The sequence below is a fragment of the Aulonocara sp. 'chitande type north' Nkhata Bay genome, linkage group LG14, assembly GCF_057382095.1.
Source record: "Aulonocara sp. 'chitande type north' Nkhata Bay isolate Kocher_YH1m ecotype deep benthic linkage group LG14, A_spYH_male_GT1.1, whole genome shotgun sequence".
Taxonomy (NCBI): domain Eukaryota; kingdom Metazoa; phylum Chordata; class Actinopteri; order Cichliformes; family Cichlidae; genus Aulonocara; species Aulonocara sp. 'chitande type north' Nkhata Bay.
Genome location: NC_141357.1, coordinates 2,688,640 through 2,705,198, shown reverse-complemented (window position 1 = coordinate 2,705,198; position 16,559 = coordinate 2,688,640). Strand labels below are relative to the sequence as shown.

At 40.2% G+C, this 16,559-nt stretch overlaps 1 protein-coding gene across 1 annotated transcript in view; it reads left to right on the top strand.

The window, feature by feature from the left end:
- Positions 1-16,164, top strand: part of tbx4 (T-box transcription factor 4) — a 30,805-nt gene extending 14,641 nt beyond the window's left edge. Inside the window, exons 5-9 of the mRNA XM_086260593.1 lie at positions 502-649; positions 8,469-8,621; positions 13,380-13,468; positions 13,606-13,841; positions 13,930-16,164. Of these exons, the coding sequence (XP_086116719.1) occupies positions 502-649; positions 8,469-8,621; positions 13,380-13,468; positions 13,606-13,841; positions 13,930-14,585 (1,282 nt within the window). The 3' untranslated portion in view covers positions 14,586-16,164. The remainder of the gene's footprint in view (positions 1-501; positions 650-8,468; positions 8,622-13,379; positions 13,469-13,605; positions 13,842-13,929) is intronic.
- Positions 16,165-16,559: the final 395 nt, after the last annotated feature.

Sequence of the window (16,559 nt, the reverse complement as noted above, 5' to 3'; positions counted from 1 at the left end):
CGCCAGCAGCACCTCCTTACTGCGGGGCAATTACAAAACATTTAAAAAGAAAGAGAAAAACTACCCAAGTTTGACTGTTGCTCCAGCTGATTTTGTGTCTGGAGTTGATGACATTATAGTCCTCCATGCGTTAGCACAACAAAATAGCTGCCCTGCCTTCATACTGAGGACAGACAAAATAGTTTTGCCAGGAAAAGCTTAAAAAAAGAATTCAAGCAGACCTTCAAGCAGAGTTGTTTTACAGCCATTTGTTTCTGATCTTGTGGCACGGCATGCAGTTGGTGGGTTCTGGTGTTTCTCAGTAACACCTTGCAGCAGTATAATTAGGAATGAAGTTTTAGCAGGGATCACTGCTTTTCAGTATAAAGGACGTAATGCTGTGAGGGTGGAGAGCCTTGTATGTCCAATGTTAAACTTAAAGAACCTGGCATAGTCCCTGAAAAACAGCCCTGGCTCTTGAAAGCAACTATGCACTTTGTTCCATTTGTAATCTGTTTTTAGGATGGTGGCTGGGAAGGCTGAGCCGGCGATGCCAGGCAGGCTCTATGTGCACCCTGATTCCCCTGCCACTGGAGCTCACTGGATGCGGCAGCTGGTGTCATTTCAGAAGCTGAAGCTAACAAACAACCACCTGGACCCTTTTGGGCATGTGAGTAGCTATGGAGGATGTTAGTTATTTAAATAAGCATTTAGTGATTTTAGAGGCTGTAGCGCTTTGTGATGCTTGCTGTCTAACACTGCGATGTGAATTAAATGTTAATCTCATGTTTGGAATGAGATGCTGTGTCCATCCATCTTTAGAAAACACTTGGTGACTAATATTCACAATAGGTTAAAAATGGATAAAAGAATAAGATAACATTGATGGATGGCTCAATACTTCCAATATAAGTTACAAAAAATAAAAAACAGGCTTGCTAACATAGCAACCCTAGAACCGAATATAAGCTAAGCTAAAAGCTAAGATATACTTATTTATCCCAAAGTTGAGAAACTCCTTCATTACAGCATTTATAAAATAGGTCAAATAAGTAGAAAGGCATATATCTTCATATCTTTAAAAATGATCAAATAAATACAATACATTAAAACACGTATGAATTTGAACAAATTTTTAAGTAATAAAAACAAAATTAATACGAACATAAAATATTTAAAACTCCAGAAAACAACAGGATTTATTAAAGGAAGTGAAACCAGCAGTGCAGTGCAATAAAGTCTGTGACGGTGCAGAGTTGAACTAAACTGTTAACATAAGAGATGATTCTCTCCTAGACAGATGTGTTCGACTGCTGAGCGTTACTGCATGTGGTACGAAAGATCATCATCCTGTAAAAGCAGGTGCTCCATTACCTGTTTGTTCAATGGCCTCGTCTCTGCCACAGCTTCAGATGTGTCAATTTCACAGCCAGTCACAGAGCCAGCTCAGTAATCCAAAGTGTCGGTGCCAACAGGGTGAAACACACTACACGAGAGAAAGATTCATACTTTAAAATGACCACTGTGCTTAAATCACTGACTGTCAGTTACAATTTAGTCAACAGTGCTTTACTGTTAACTAAACATGAAGTTATAATGAAACATGCTAATGATAAAAGATAATAAACAATTGTTTCCAAACAAATTTATGAACTTTATTGTAAAGTTGTAACTGATTATACTAAAAAATTATTAATGAGTACTATTTAATTTAATCACTACAGCCTGTACATACTTATAGTTATAGAATATTCACAACATACTTCATACCGTGTACATTATAACATACCATAATAGACCCATTTCTGTAATATACTCACATATCTATATTATTGCTAATATATATTGTAATATATCTATATCACTAAAGCACTTCTGGATGGATGCAAACTGCATTTCGTTGCCCTGTACCTGTGCATGTGCAATGACAATAAAGTTGAATTCTATTCTATTCTATTCTATTAATTAAATTCAGCTATATTTATATAGTGCTAAATAGGGATGCACCGATACCCGATACCAGTATCAGTATCGGTGCATCCCTAGTGCTAAACCACAACAACAGCTGCCTCAAGAGGCTTTATAATTCAAAGTAAATCCCCAACAGTCAAACAACCCCCGATGGGCAAGCACTTTGGTGAAAGTGGGAAGGAAAAACTCCCTTTTAACAGGAAGAAACCTCCGGCAGAACCAGGCTCAGGGAGGGGCGGGGCGGGGCCATCTGCCGCGACAAAAGACACACTGTGGAAGTACTCGTGTATAAATATATGGTGAGTGAAAAGAGGTGCGAGAAGGACAAACGCGCAGTGCGCCATGTGAAGCCTCCGGCAGCCTACACCTATTGCAGCATAACTAAGGGAGGATTCAGGGTCACCTGGTCCAGCCCTAACTATATGCTTCAGCAAAAAGGAAAGTTTGAAGCCTAATCTTAAAAGTAGAGATAGTGTCTGTTTCCCGAATCCAAGCTGGAAGCTGGTTCCACAGAAGAGGGGCCTGAAAACTGAAGGCTCTGCCTCTCATTATTCATTCTACCTCTATTTAATGTATCTGTAAACATTATTTGGATAGCTATTATAAACTATAGGTGCAACTATGGCGTGTCAGTTTAAGTGGTCTCAGAATCCCCTCTCTGTATTTTGCTGATGATGTGGTTCTGTTGCTAATATTCCTCCATGTCAAACGGGGTCAACATCCTGTATGGCTCCTGGGTGTTTCAGGATTGTTGATATGGGAGGAAGTCCAGGGTTAGGCCCAGGGCACTCTGGAGAGATAATATCACTGAGCCAATGAGCACCTTGGTGCCCTGCCAGAAGAGCTGTTGGGGAGGTGTAGGGGAGAGGGAGGCCTGAGCATCATTGCTTAAATTCCAACAATGGCAACCTGGACCTGGATAAGCAGCTGAAAGCTGGATTTTAACAAACGTGGGCTGATGTCAAGCCCAGATCTCGGTGAGATTTATGCACCAAAACCTGGTTATGTTTAGAAAATGTTTGTGTTTATGCTGAGGTTTCTTCCTGTTAAAAGGGAGTTCTTCCTTCCCACTGTCGCCAAAGTCCTTGCTCATAGGGGCCATATAATTGTTGGGGTTTTCTCTGTATGTATTATTGTAGGGTCTGCCTTACAGTATAAAGCACCTTGAGGCGACTGTTGTTGTGATTTGGCGCTGTGTAAATAAAGCTGAATTGAACTGAATATCGGACTGATAGATATGTGAGCAGCAATATCATCGTGCTGTTTTTCACAGGCTGATTCATGATGGAAAGATGGAATGAAGAGATGAAGTGTGTAAGAGAGAGAACTGCAGAGGGAGGTGAAGAGTGTGACTGTGGCAGCACTCCCCAGGGGGATCCTGGGATAGCTTGTCTGAAGCCATCCCATCAATGTGCGGGCTCATTAGGTTCATAACCTCTCAGATCAGTGGCGGGGCCTGCTGTCAGATTGAGTTGAGTGCCTTGCTAGTGATAAGGGCGAGTAATGAGGACAGCAAGTTAGAGGCCAGGCAGGGCCCAAATGACGCGCAGACCAGGAGGTGTGCAGTGAAACAGTGCCTCTTGAAGTAGAGCGACAGAACTCCTGATTATGCTCTTTGTATAATGTGAAAATAATACTTTTGACCATAGCTCTCACTGTTCATAGGCTGTTTAGTGTGGCATCAATAAGTTTAGTAGTAGTAAATGAATTGTGATAGAAAAATTCTCACATTGGAAATTCATGAGATAATATAATAATGTAATTAGAGTCTATTTAGTGGTCAAAAACAGCATCTAAATGTTTGATATTCTCAATATTTTATGTTGTGTTTTATCCAGGGCTGGAACCAGAGTTTAGAAATAAGGTATCACACTGAAGATGTAGCACCTGTGCTCCAGTGACCTGTGGAAAAGGCTAAAGAGGTCCTAGAATGTTTTTAAAACAGGGATGGGCTTGATTTTGTACATCTTCCACCTTTTGCAGGAGCATGTGTGCACAGAGAAGCATTTAAGGTAAAACGGAAATATTCCTTAACTTAAAATAAAAATAGCACAAAGGAAAAAGCTGCTAACTCAGTGGCTCTGGCCCCACTTTGCTTCTGATTCAGTCAAAGTGCTTTAACCAGTTATAATTCATCACGAGTCAGGTGTCAACACAGGTCACAGCTTCTCTTTTTGTAATTCATGCCTAAAAAACTAAATACTTGGTGACATCACAGTCAGTTACAGACGTTAATTCAACTGCTATTCGCTTTTGGCAATGCAACCTGTTCTACATCACCAGAAGAAACTATCTGCTCGTTCTTGCCAGCAAACAGACGCTAGCTACTCAGGATTAGCTGCTGTTAGCCAAAAGATGCTTTTAAGAAATGAATAAGTTGCTCTTCAGTGTATCCATCAGAGTATGAACGTGTGTAAATGTTGGATAGAAAACACTCATGAAGAAAAATATGTATATGTGTAGGAAAGTATTATAAAAGGACAAGTCCGTTTATCATTGTGTTATGTGTACAGACATTAATCTGTCACTTATGCACCTTTAAAACCTCAACAACAACAAAACTGTGGTGCATCTATAACTAGCCCAAGTGCTTTTCAACAGTTCATTTAAAAATATATAGATGTGTTAACAATAATAGTAAATGATATATTTAAGGGTTAACTCTGAGTTTCGTAGGAATCCAGATCTCACCAAACACCATCCGACCCATTGTTGTAATAATGGAAAGAAACATTTTAAAATGATTTCACTGGCTGTAATATGGCCAATGAAATCATTTACTTTACTACAGAAAATAACTCACTGCCTTTTCAGGACTCATCTCAATCAAAGTCAGTAATCCCCATTTTTAATCAGCTGAGATGAAAGCAATTTCTTTAACTCTTCACTGATCTAAGAGGGCTTCCCTGATCGGTGCTTTCAGTCACCCAAGAGTCTCCAGTATCACCCCCAAACAGCAGCCAGACAGCAGAGCAGACAAAGGTCAACAGAGAGCCTCCATTGAACCAGCCAATAGCTTTATCTCTGTCTCCACCCTGCCTCAGCAACAGAAGCAAGTGAGCGAGGGGCTGGTCACTGTTGAACCTGTGCCTAGCTCCCCATGCCCTCTTCAACCTTTGATTCTCTTTGGGAGTTCCCTGGAGGTGAAGACTCCTCAGGAGAGTGTCTGGCAAAAGAAGGAGGGAGTCGAGGTGCATAGCTTGACGATTATCAGCCCTGACAGAGCTGGACTAGCGCTGACCCTGCCCTACTGTTGCTAACGCTTCACTGGGCACAGCACTGGGAGAAGAGTGATGCTATTGAGCTGACCTGCAGATACCTAACAATGTAAACACTACACACATGCCACCTGCTATATACTGGCACATAGCAACACTCACCTGTGATGGAAATGAAACATCAAGATCTCACTCAACGCGTTAATCATGTTACAACTAAAGGGTTCAGTTTAAGATGAGATTCAGAGGGAAATGTTTGGTACTTTAACGAGCATAGTGTGCACATGGGAGACGTTGGCCTGCAGGGCATTCAGCCAGAAAGGTTGTTAACATTTTAAAAAGGTCTGTTTTAAAACTGCTACACACTGACATCACACAGTCTGGAATTCATTGTTTCATATTTACAGGAAGACATAAGTGAGAGTTGCATTGATTTGCACAAAAACATAATAAATGTCCAAAATGAAAAAAATTACCATTTTAAGAAAGAAATAAGGTCATTTTAATGCAAGTAACAGGGCAATATTTACAACTGTGTAGCATAACCTCTGAACAAGAGTCCAAAAAATCATCTGGGAAAAGAGGAGAGAGGATTGTGACTGCTCAACAGTCTCTGATTTCCTCTGTGATATTTTTCATTTTGGGTTGATCCAATTGTTTTCATCTATTTCTGTTGTAATAGATGGAGTATGCAGTTTAGAATTGTCTTGCTGAAATATGCAAAGCCTCTTCTGAAAAGGACAGTGTCTGAATGGAACTATATCTTACGCTAAAAACAGAAATTGTTACAAAATTGTTCCACAATTTGACGTTTTTTGGAGATGGCGACGAACTGCTTCCCATTTTTATAGCCAGTCGTGTCACAGGTAAACTGTTTATTTGCAAAATGTCCCTACAGCACTTACTTTTCCAGCCGTCTAATTCAAAATGATTTCATATTTTTTAGTGAACACAGCACCCCCCCACACACACACAGACACACAGTGTCAGTGGCACGGAGACCATCTGCAGCAAAAACAGTAATTATGATTATTTGGTGTCAGTGTTCATGCTGTGAGATAAGTTCTACCTGTTGTTAAAACTAGATTAACTTGATTAGAAAGGCGCTGCATACATTCCAGTTCATTTACCATAACACTAAGATTATTGGTAATCTTCCAGTGCAGTGATAAAGTATTTTCCCCTGCTCGATTTCTTACTTTTTTGCATATTTGTCACATTTAAATGTTTCAAATCATCAAACGTTTTTTAATAGGGGGAGCTGAGCAAATACAAAATGCAGTTGTGATGATTTAATGTATAAAGGGAAACGAGTTAGTCAAACCTTCCTGGCCCATTTTGAAAAACCTAATAACTGGTTGTGCCACCCTTGGCAGCAAGAACTGCAATGAGTCTTTCAGATGAATGTGTGGTTCTGCTTTGCAGAATTGTTTTAATTCAACTACACTTGTAGCGTTTCAAGCATGAACAGTGTGTTTAAGATTATACCAAAGTATCTCAAATGGATTTAAGTCCACAGAATATTTTCGGGGATCATCAAGATGTTTTTTGGCAGATGTGAGATGAGCTTTGATGTTCTTTTTGGTCAGCAGTGGTTTTCTCCTTTGAACTCTACCATGGACACCCTTTCTGTCCAGTCTCTTTCTTACTGTTGAATCATAAACTCTGACCATAACTGAGGCGAGTGAGGCTTGCAGTTCTTTAGATGTGCCCATGGCAGGCCAGCCACTCATGGGAAGGTTCACCAGCACTTCCAGTTTTCTCCATGTGTGGAGAAATGATTCTCACTGTGATTTGCTGGAATCCCAAAGCCTTGGAAATGACTCTGTGACTCTGTTCAGGCTGACAGATGTCAGTGACCTTGTCTTCTCAGCTGTTCCCTTAGATTGAGGCACAAGCCTCCTTCGCTTTGTCAGACTCGTCTATCTACTGGTTTAACAGGTCTGGCAGTAATCGAGCCTGATTGTGGCCAGTGAAACTAAACTTCACTGAACTTAAAAAATGTGGTTAATCATAAATGATATCTATTATCAATTTTATTATTTTCCATTGCTCAAAAACAAGTCACATAATAACTTTTTCTGAGCTCCAAAATCAGTTGACATGTGCTGCTGCTCTGGATTACCTCAGATTTTCAACCTCTGACACTATGAAGCTAATATAAAAGGAAGAATTCAGAATCTAATCATCGACCATGAATACCACAACCTGCTCTGTATCACTTCAACATACTGCATTACTGCAGATTTTCCCCACAGTACTGCAAACCCACCGTTTTAGCCTCCACTAAACTTTAACTAAACCCCGGGTACAGTGTTATGTTTTCTTATTTTCAGCAACACAAATCAGTGTGTTTGTTTTTCATTTTGTTTCACCAAAACATAATTAAGCAAAACATCTGATTTATAAACTCTAAAATTAATAAGGAAATTATATTTAAGATTTAAACGTTACTCTCTAAGCTTCCTCCTGTCCTCTCTTTGGTATTTCTTTCTCCATCTCTTATTATGACAGTAACATTTTTTATCTTTCTGGGAAATATAGCAACCACACATTAGCTAACAGCCATATTTGTGACAAACTGCAGAGGAACGCTTTGTATATTTGCTGATAATTATTTGAAATTACTGCCCTCTTTTATAAGTTTCTGCTTTTAAAATGAAATAACTTCTGCTTCTTTCTCTTATGCAGCGCTAGCAAGATGATGAAATACAGCAAACACCACTTTATTTTACGCACACAGGGATAAGGACAAGTTGATGTGTTGAGGGTGGGCAGTGGAAGCTGTCATGCTGTCACTGGAAATTATTAATTGTTCAAGAGTAATATGCATTAATTTGCATTTATCACCTTTAATTGCTCATTAACTGAAGATTCTACATGGCTGATTTTAAAGCCTGGTTATCACAGACTAAAAACATTTTTATGTTGATTCATTCTTTAAGTTCAGCCTTTCCAAACAAGCTGAGTTGATCTACATGGATTCATCCTTTAGCCCTCCAAAAGCACTGTGCACAGGGATATTGCATCGTTTTGTCTTGTGAGTTGCAGAGTGGGATCTCCATGAATCCAGTTTGTTGTCCATACTTCACAAATGCTCGACTGGATCATCTAGGAAGTTTGAAAGCTGGGTCACTGGCTTAGTTGTGTTGAACTGTTTTGAGACGTTTCTGTGGTATGATGTGGAGTCTGTGGTTTTAATGCTGTACTGTAGCTGATTGATGTGTGTGTCCTCTAGTCACCATTCACATCAGGTATGCTCAGTAATTTTGAAAATAAATGCCTTCTTTTTCTTGCTAGATCATCTTGAACTCCATGCACAAGTACCAGCCCAGGCTACACATAGTCAAAGCTGATGAGAACAATGCCTTTGGATCAAAGAACACTGCTTACTGCACCCATGTCTTTCACGAGACAGCCTTCATCTCCGTAACCTCTTATCAAAACCACAAGGTATGTCTCGGATGTATGCTATAATAATTAGCATTTGGTTTAGAATAGTCTTAAGTGCTCAAAGGGTATTAAGTGTTTTATCTAAATGTGAAGAAAAGCACCATAACCCTGACCACATAAAGCAAAAATCAAACAAAAAACAACCATAACCACGCAACTTCATGTTTTTAGTTTCTATGTCTATCTCAGTGGGACTTCCTGGTTAAATAAAGGTAATACCAATAATAAATAATTAAAGCTGTTTTCATGCTTCCTCCTATTTTTGATCACTCCCCAAATCTTGTTCAGGCAACTTCCAGTTTCTCTGTGGAGATTCAATTCAATTCAATTCAATTTTATTTATATAGCGCCAAATCACAACAAAAGTCGCCTCAAGGCGCTTCATAGATACAGAGAAAAACCCAACAATCATATGACCCCCTATGAGCAAGCACTTTGGCGACAGTGGGAAGGAAAAACTCCCTTTTAACAGGAAGAAACCTCCGGCAGAACCAGGCTCAGGGAGGGGCGGGGCCATCTGCTGCGACCGGTTGGGGTGAGAGAAGGAAGACAGGATAAAGACATGCTGTGGAAGAGAGACAGAGGTTAATAACAGATATGATTCAAGTTACGACTTTTACTTCCTCTAGATAGTCAAGTTTGATCGTCTTCTCGGCGCTCCGCCAGGGCCGTGACCGACCCCGGCGGGGCCGATCCGAGGACCTCACTAAACCATCCAATCGGTAGTAGCGACGGGCGGTGTGTACAAAGGGCAGGGACTAAAGAGATAAAATTGGTTAACACACCAAACGACTTCTGTGACAAACTGAGCTGACTTTCATGTTGAAGGTCTTCACTGCTGTTCTCTTTCTAAAACCCTAAGAGCAAACATCAAGAGTCTCAATGCAGTACATCAGCAGGACCACCAGCCTTAACTGTAGCACATGTTCACTGTACATTGGTGCAAGTGGTCAGAACAGGATTCCCGGGAAGTGATTTTCAAGAGGAAGGAAGTATGGAAGTACTGCAGAAGCACTAGGAATAACCTTGACAGGAATAGTGACTGAATTTTCCATTTATCAGCTGTATTTAGATAACACCAAATCACCACAGACATTGCCTCAAGGCACTTTATGTTGGAAGGCAAAGAACAACAACACTACAGAGATAACCCCGACAATTATCAACCTCCTTTAAGCACTTTGGTCATTTTTGGTCATTTTTAGTTCAGACATGTAAACAATATACATTTAGAAAGGAAATAAGAGAGAAATAAAATACTATACAAAAAAATCAATACATTTCAATGTAGCTGCCGTTCTGTACACACTTATTTAATCCCACCCCTTTGCCACAAATTATCAGTTAATATTTAGTCAGCTTCCTTACTGATATAATTTGTAATAAAAATAGTGAACAAATTTCTTGTATACTATATACTATAATATCACATCATGATTTTTTTTTTAAATAAAGACACTTAATTTAAATATTTTCCTTTTCTTTATAGTTTGAGAAGATCATATTTTTAAAACTCTTTTGGTGACAGTGAGTCGTCTGTAAAATCAGACTGGGGGGGGGGGACTCCCAACGGCCTAGACCTATCTGTGGGGACACACCCACCTGGAGGGCAAAACAGCACTGCCATCCAGCTTTCCCCTGAACTTCTTTGAGTTTAATTTAGCCAAAATGCCAGATAGTTGCTGTGCTAAGCAATGTTTGTTTACAGCTACAGTACCAGAGGGGTGTAGAGTATGGAGCAAGGTGTGAACACACCTACCTGCCTCCTATTCTACATTCTAAATGCACCAGCAACCACGAGTAAATCAGCAGTCTGAGAGTGCTCTGACTATTATAGTTATAAGATACTATGAGGTTTTTAGATAAGATGAGACCTGATCATTCAAGACCTTATACGTGATGAGAAGAATTTAGCCAGTGAAGAGAAGCCAATATGGGAGAAATATGTTATCTCTGTCTAGTCCCTGTCACCTGGGACAAAAAATCAGCCCGGGCATTTTGACTAGTGACCGGCCCACCAGGTATTATAGGAAAAGCCATAAAGCCTTTATAATAAACTTAAACCTACACCATCCTCCCTATTCTGGTATTCTAAACAGTACTTAGCAAAAATAAAAAACAACCTAATTTATAATTACATATACCTCACTAATACTCCCAGCAAAAAAAGAAAAGAAAGAAAAGTAGGGAACCACTCCCCCACCCTCTGCCTCAAGATGCTTAATTGACAAAACCGATTTTAATTATAAAGAACAACAAAATAAACTACCACAGCTATGCAGATGACACACAAATATATATCACAATGTCACCAGGAGACCGAGGCCCTGTACAGGCTCTTGGTAAATGCATTGAGGAAATTAATGACTGGTTGTGCCACAATTTTCTCCAACTAAACAAAAACAAACTGAGGTAATAGTCTTTGGCGCCAAAGAAAAACGATTACAGGTCACCAGAGAACTTCAATCTATACATCTAAAAACCACAAACCAGGCGAGAAATGTGGGTGTAGTGATGGATGCAGACCTAAACTTAGAAAAACACATTAAGACAATAACAAAGTCAGCTTACTATCACCTCAAGAATATATCAAGGATAAAAGATCTGATGTCTCAACAGGACCTGGAAAAACTAGTCCATGCATTCATCTTTAGTAGGCTTGATTACTGTAACAGCATCTTTACAGGTCTACCTAAAAAATCAGTCAGACAACTACAGCTCATTCAGAACTCTGCTGCTCGAGTCCTCACTAAGACCAAAAAAGTGGACCACATCAGTCCAGCTCTGAGGTCTTTACACTGGCTGCCTGTCCGTCAGAGGATAGACTTTAAAGTTCTGATGCTGGCCTATAAAGCTCTGAATGGTTTAGGACCAAAATACATCAGTGACCTCCTGACCCAGTATGAACCTTCCAGATCCCTCAGGTCATCTGGATCCGGTCTTTTATCAGTTCCCAGAGTCAGAACCAGACACGGAGAAGCTGCATTCAGCTTTTATGCTCCTTATATCTGGAACAAACTCCCAGAAAGCCTCAGATCAGCTGAAACACTCAGTTTATTTAAATCCAGGTTGAAGACTCACCTGTTCTCAGCTGCATTTGAATAAAGCACCAAATCCACACTTTTAAGCTTAAATTTCAAAACTTACATTTAACTACTGATTTTATCTGTTTTGATTTTATCTGTTTTGATTTTATATACTGTTTTGTTTGTTTGTTTGTTTGTTAAGTGGGTTTAGAGCTCTGGGTAGCTCCCCAGCTGGGTCTAGACTGGGTCTAGAGAGTATTTTAAATTCAGGGAATTTAAAATAGAAAGTAGCTCGTCCACAGAAGGACTGGTAGCTCCCCTTACGATAAGGGTTCAGATCGCGCGAACAGGTGTGAAATGTGTGTGTTTAGTTAGTTTGTTTGTTTGCTTGTTTTAATCAATTTTAAATCATGCTTTTTATTTTCTTTTGTTTCTAATGTCTCTGTAAAGCACTTTGAATCACCTTGTTGTTGAATTGTGCTATACAAATAAATTTGCCTTGCCTTGCCTTAATGCACGTATCAAACAAATGCACAGAAATCTATTATTTTTCTACAGTAATTAAATAGATTCAACATCTTTCTTCAACAGAATTGCAAACTGCACAGATGGTACCTTCCCAAAGGGAAGAATACTATAACTTACTAGGGTATATTAGACTTAATATTTACTGAACACAATAATTGATTTCTATACATTTTACATCAGATGAAAACTTTGGTTGTAAGATTCAGATGATTATTTAATAAAAGCGAGATATTTTAAATGAGAATAAGAAAGAAAAGTATGTCTTTGTGCCCCCCTCTCCCTGTTAATGCCCTACATGGCCCCCTGGCAACACTTTGCTAGACCCGCCCCTGCACAGTTACCAGCTGTCAGCTACTTAGAAAAGGATCCTGGTGTTATTTGTCTCTCAGAAACAGTTCATAACTTCCCTTCAACTCATTCATGTCACCTAAAAGGTAAACCTGTTTCTCCATCACAGCTCTGATGATTCAGTAAGGACATCTCCTGGTTTCATCTTCATGTTTCCCTCTCACCAGATATACAAACCGACATCATGACCAGCAGCTTTTACAGCTGTGGCTCCAGCAAACATCAGCTGTTGCTAGAAATTAATATTAAATAAATTCTAACAACAGCTGATCAAGCTTAAACGTGCTGCTGTTGTTTAGCGTGACCTGTGCTGGTTTCCTCTTTCCGGCGCAGAGAAAAAAGCCGATCAGCCGATCAACTTTCTAGCTGAAGTAGTACGGGACAAATCGCGTTCCTTTGTTTTCCTTTGACCTCCTCGGCTGTAATTGTCCAGCCCAGAGTCGATCATGACCAACTGGCCAATCCACCACCATTCATTTATACTGTTAAAAAAAGAAAAGAAATAAAACCCCATCGGCCCATAAAAATGAAAAATCACGAGCGGCCCACCGGGCAAATGCCCGATGGCCAGTCCAGCCCTGCCTGTCACTACTCTTGCTTCAGCATTTTGCTTTCCAGGGAGTTTTTAAGACAAATTGATTAGAATTATTAATCATTTTATCAATTAATTAATTCTAATTAAAGTATGAAGACATAATGTGAAGTCTTTTTGCTTTTAAAGGGTAGAGTCAGACCGTTTTGGTCAGAGCTCACAGTTATAGACTGATGAAATGGAAATGTAACTATAAAAGCTCTTGCCCAGTATCAGCAGGGACTTTTTCAGAATAACAGCTTTATTAAGGTCTCATTTTCCTAGATCACTCAGCTGAAAATAGAAAACAATCCATTTGCTAAAGGATTCCGAGGCAGTGAAGAAGGAGATCTGCGTGTCTCAAGACTTCAAGGGTATGTTTACAGAAAAAGGAACCAGGAAAGTAAAGCTGATCTCATAAATCCATTTAGGACACTATAACTGTCAGTGAGGGTATGTATACACGGCAAACTAAATATACTTCTACTCTATCACTTCTACTCACCTACAGGAAAGAGTATCCCGTGATTTCAAAGAACATGGTTCGCCAAAGGCTCATTTCAACGCACAGTCACCTAGCGGGGAAACTTGGAGCAGGAGTTCTCGCGGGGCATCCTCAAGTACTGTCCTCTTACCAGTATGATACTGGGGTTCCTTTGTCTAACCCAGACTCCCAAGATCCCATTTCTACTCACTTCCCACAAAGCAGAGATCCCAATCTTCTTTATCACTGCTTCAAACACAGAGGTATGTTCTGCTGATAAGTGTGCAACATCACAGACGCCATTGGCTGCAATTGCCATTAACTGCAGTTTTCTTTGTAACAACGTTGCAGATAACGGGCGACACTTGGAGCTCGGATGTAAACGGTCATACCTGGAGACATCAACTGCAGTCTCAGATGAGCATTACTTTCGGTCGCCTCCTTCTTACGAATCACCCTTACTCTCTCATCCATATCGCACTGAGGCAATCACTTCTAGAGAGGCGTGTATGTATGGCGGTATGGAAACAGAGTCTGGATCCGGGGCGGCAGACGCAGATGACCTAACCAACTCTCCTTCAATTAATTGTAATATGTGGGCTACAGTGCAGCCGTACCCTCGCTACGGCATGGAAGGCGTACCCTACCAGCCTTTTACTGCTCACTTTACCAACTCAGCCACGGTCGCGCCTGTGGTGCCACACCCGGCATCATCGGTGGTGTCACGACCACAAGCTGACTTGGGCGTCTACAACTCGGCCGCAGTCCAGCGAGGTCTGCCTGTGATACCACCTTCAACCTCTTCTTCATCAAGCTCTCCATCTTTCCCGGGATCCAGAGATAGTTCAGGTCATCCACCTCTGTACCACAGGAAACCAGGATCGCCACTCCTACCTCACCGAGATTTCTCCAGCTATTCAGCACAGGGTACAATATCCATCCGGGAGCAGGCTTATCAGTACCAAGTTGGGCTGAGTAGCACAGGGAGTAACTGGACTGACAGCTAATGTCAGTCACTGGAGACATCAGTTTTCTCATATGAAGGTTTCCAGAATCCCACTGTGGGGTGTCAGTGCCAAGCAATGCTAATGAACTACAGTCATGTTGCTTTACACCCACGTGTTCATACTGAATCAATATTCCATCCAATGCTGTAGGTGGCAAACAGTGACAGACCTGCTCTTTACTTAGTCAGATGTGCTATAAGCCAGTGATCAGGTGGAGTGGGGCGGTTCGGTCACACTCAAATGCAAATCATTGGTTTCAATGACACTTGAGGTATGTCAGAGGCATCGCTACGGGTACAAAAAGTGTTACGGTTGTCAGTGTCTTGTCCTATCAAGGTAGCATTAGCAGAAAAACACTTAGCAGGAGGACAAAGAAAATTAAATAAACAGAAGTTAACAGCTGCCCTGTTTAGTCTGAGAGACACGAGTGCTTTTCAGTCCCAAAATAAAGAACGGTCGCTGGTAATTGCTTTTTTAAAATTAATGTCAATAAAATGCATAAAAAGACCCCAGAAACAATCTGGTCATGTCCCAAATCTGTCTTTTTAATGACTTCTGTGGTATGTCTTTGTGTATACCACGAGCCAATCAAATGCTAGATAGACAGAAGTACATATTGTAGCACAACTTCAAGTGTGTGACCTCGATCGAGTCAAAGCTGTGCTGTCATCTCGAGTACACCTCTGGCTTTTTGCTTCATCGTGGAGATTTCAGTGTGTTGAACACTTGAACTACACCAACATGCACTTTGTTCTCATTTTGACAAACAGTCCATTCCATGTTGGGTGACGATGAGTCGATCGGTATTTCTTATAGCAGCAGATTGGTGTACATGGGATTGGCTCACCAAAAAAAATGACAATGGGCAATTTTATTCTTTAGTTTTGAGTTTTAATTATGCACATGTGCCAAAAATAGAGTTGTTACACTTTTATCTGCAGAGCAAGAATGCATTAAACCCAGTGTAAAATAAGACTGATCAAAATATAAGGAAGATAAATCCAAGTTCACGTCATAAACTCATGTGCACTGGCATTAGAAAGCTAGCAAGACAATCTTTCCCCATGTTGTTGTACATACATAAATGAAGTGAAAGCTGTACCACAATCCACCATGATGGCAATTGTTAATATGTACGTTTCTACAGCTTGTTTGTCGTGTGATACTGGCACTTAAGAAAAAATGTTGCGAGTATAAGATTCAGCCACGGCACTGTGGTGGGTCGTCAACGTTTGGCTCCAAAGTGAAGACTCGAAATCACACTGAACAGCAAAGAGTGCTCAGGAGGAACCAGATGGGAGCTTAAAGAGCTGTTGTTAAGCCAGCACGAGTACTAGAAAAGACAGCGCCTCGCCAGTCCGACTCCCAGATTACTTACTAGGAAAAAAATCCCTGCACAACATAAAACAGCCTGAGCGGACAAGGAACAGGACGTCCTCAGTAGAACTGCATTCAGTAAAAATCGGAACTTGTATTGCCAACGAAAGCTTCTTTGTACGAAATGATATAGGTTTGTACATTGTCCTTTTATTTCATGTAAATTCAATATAACATTTTTGAATATTTGGACATTTTTGCACATGTGATAAATAAACATTTTCATGAATCTAACTGTCTGACATAATTACTTAAAGACACTAAATGACATTTCATTACAATTTCCTTATTATTATGAGGAAAAATGTTCAGAATTTATATTTAAAGCTATTAAAAGCTGATGATAAATAATGCCAAGTCCCATAAATAGCATTCCAGATGATTTTGCTGCCTAACGACAGTTTATGGTCTATGACGATGAGTCAATCAAAATTTCACTGAGCAAATATTTGACATTTGAAAAATGTTGGCGTTGGGCATAATTCATTGTGTTGGTTGTGGTTTGACTGATGCAGAGTGTCCAAGTTTTACTGTTATTGGCCTTTTTCACTCCTCACATGCAAACATGCAGAGCTCAAAGAAAAATAGCAAAGATTT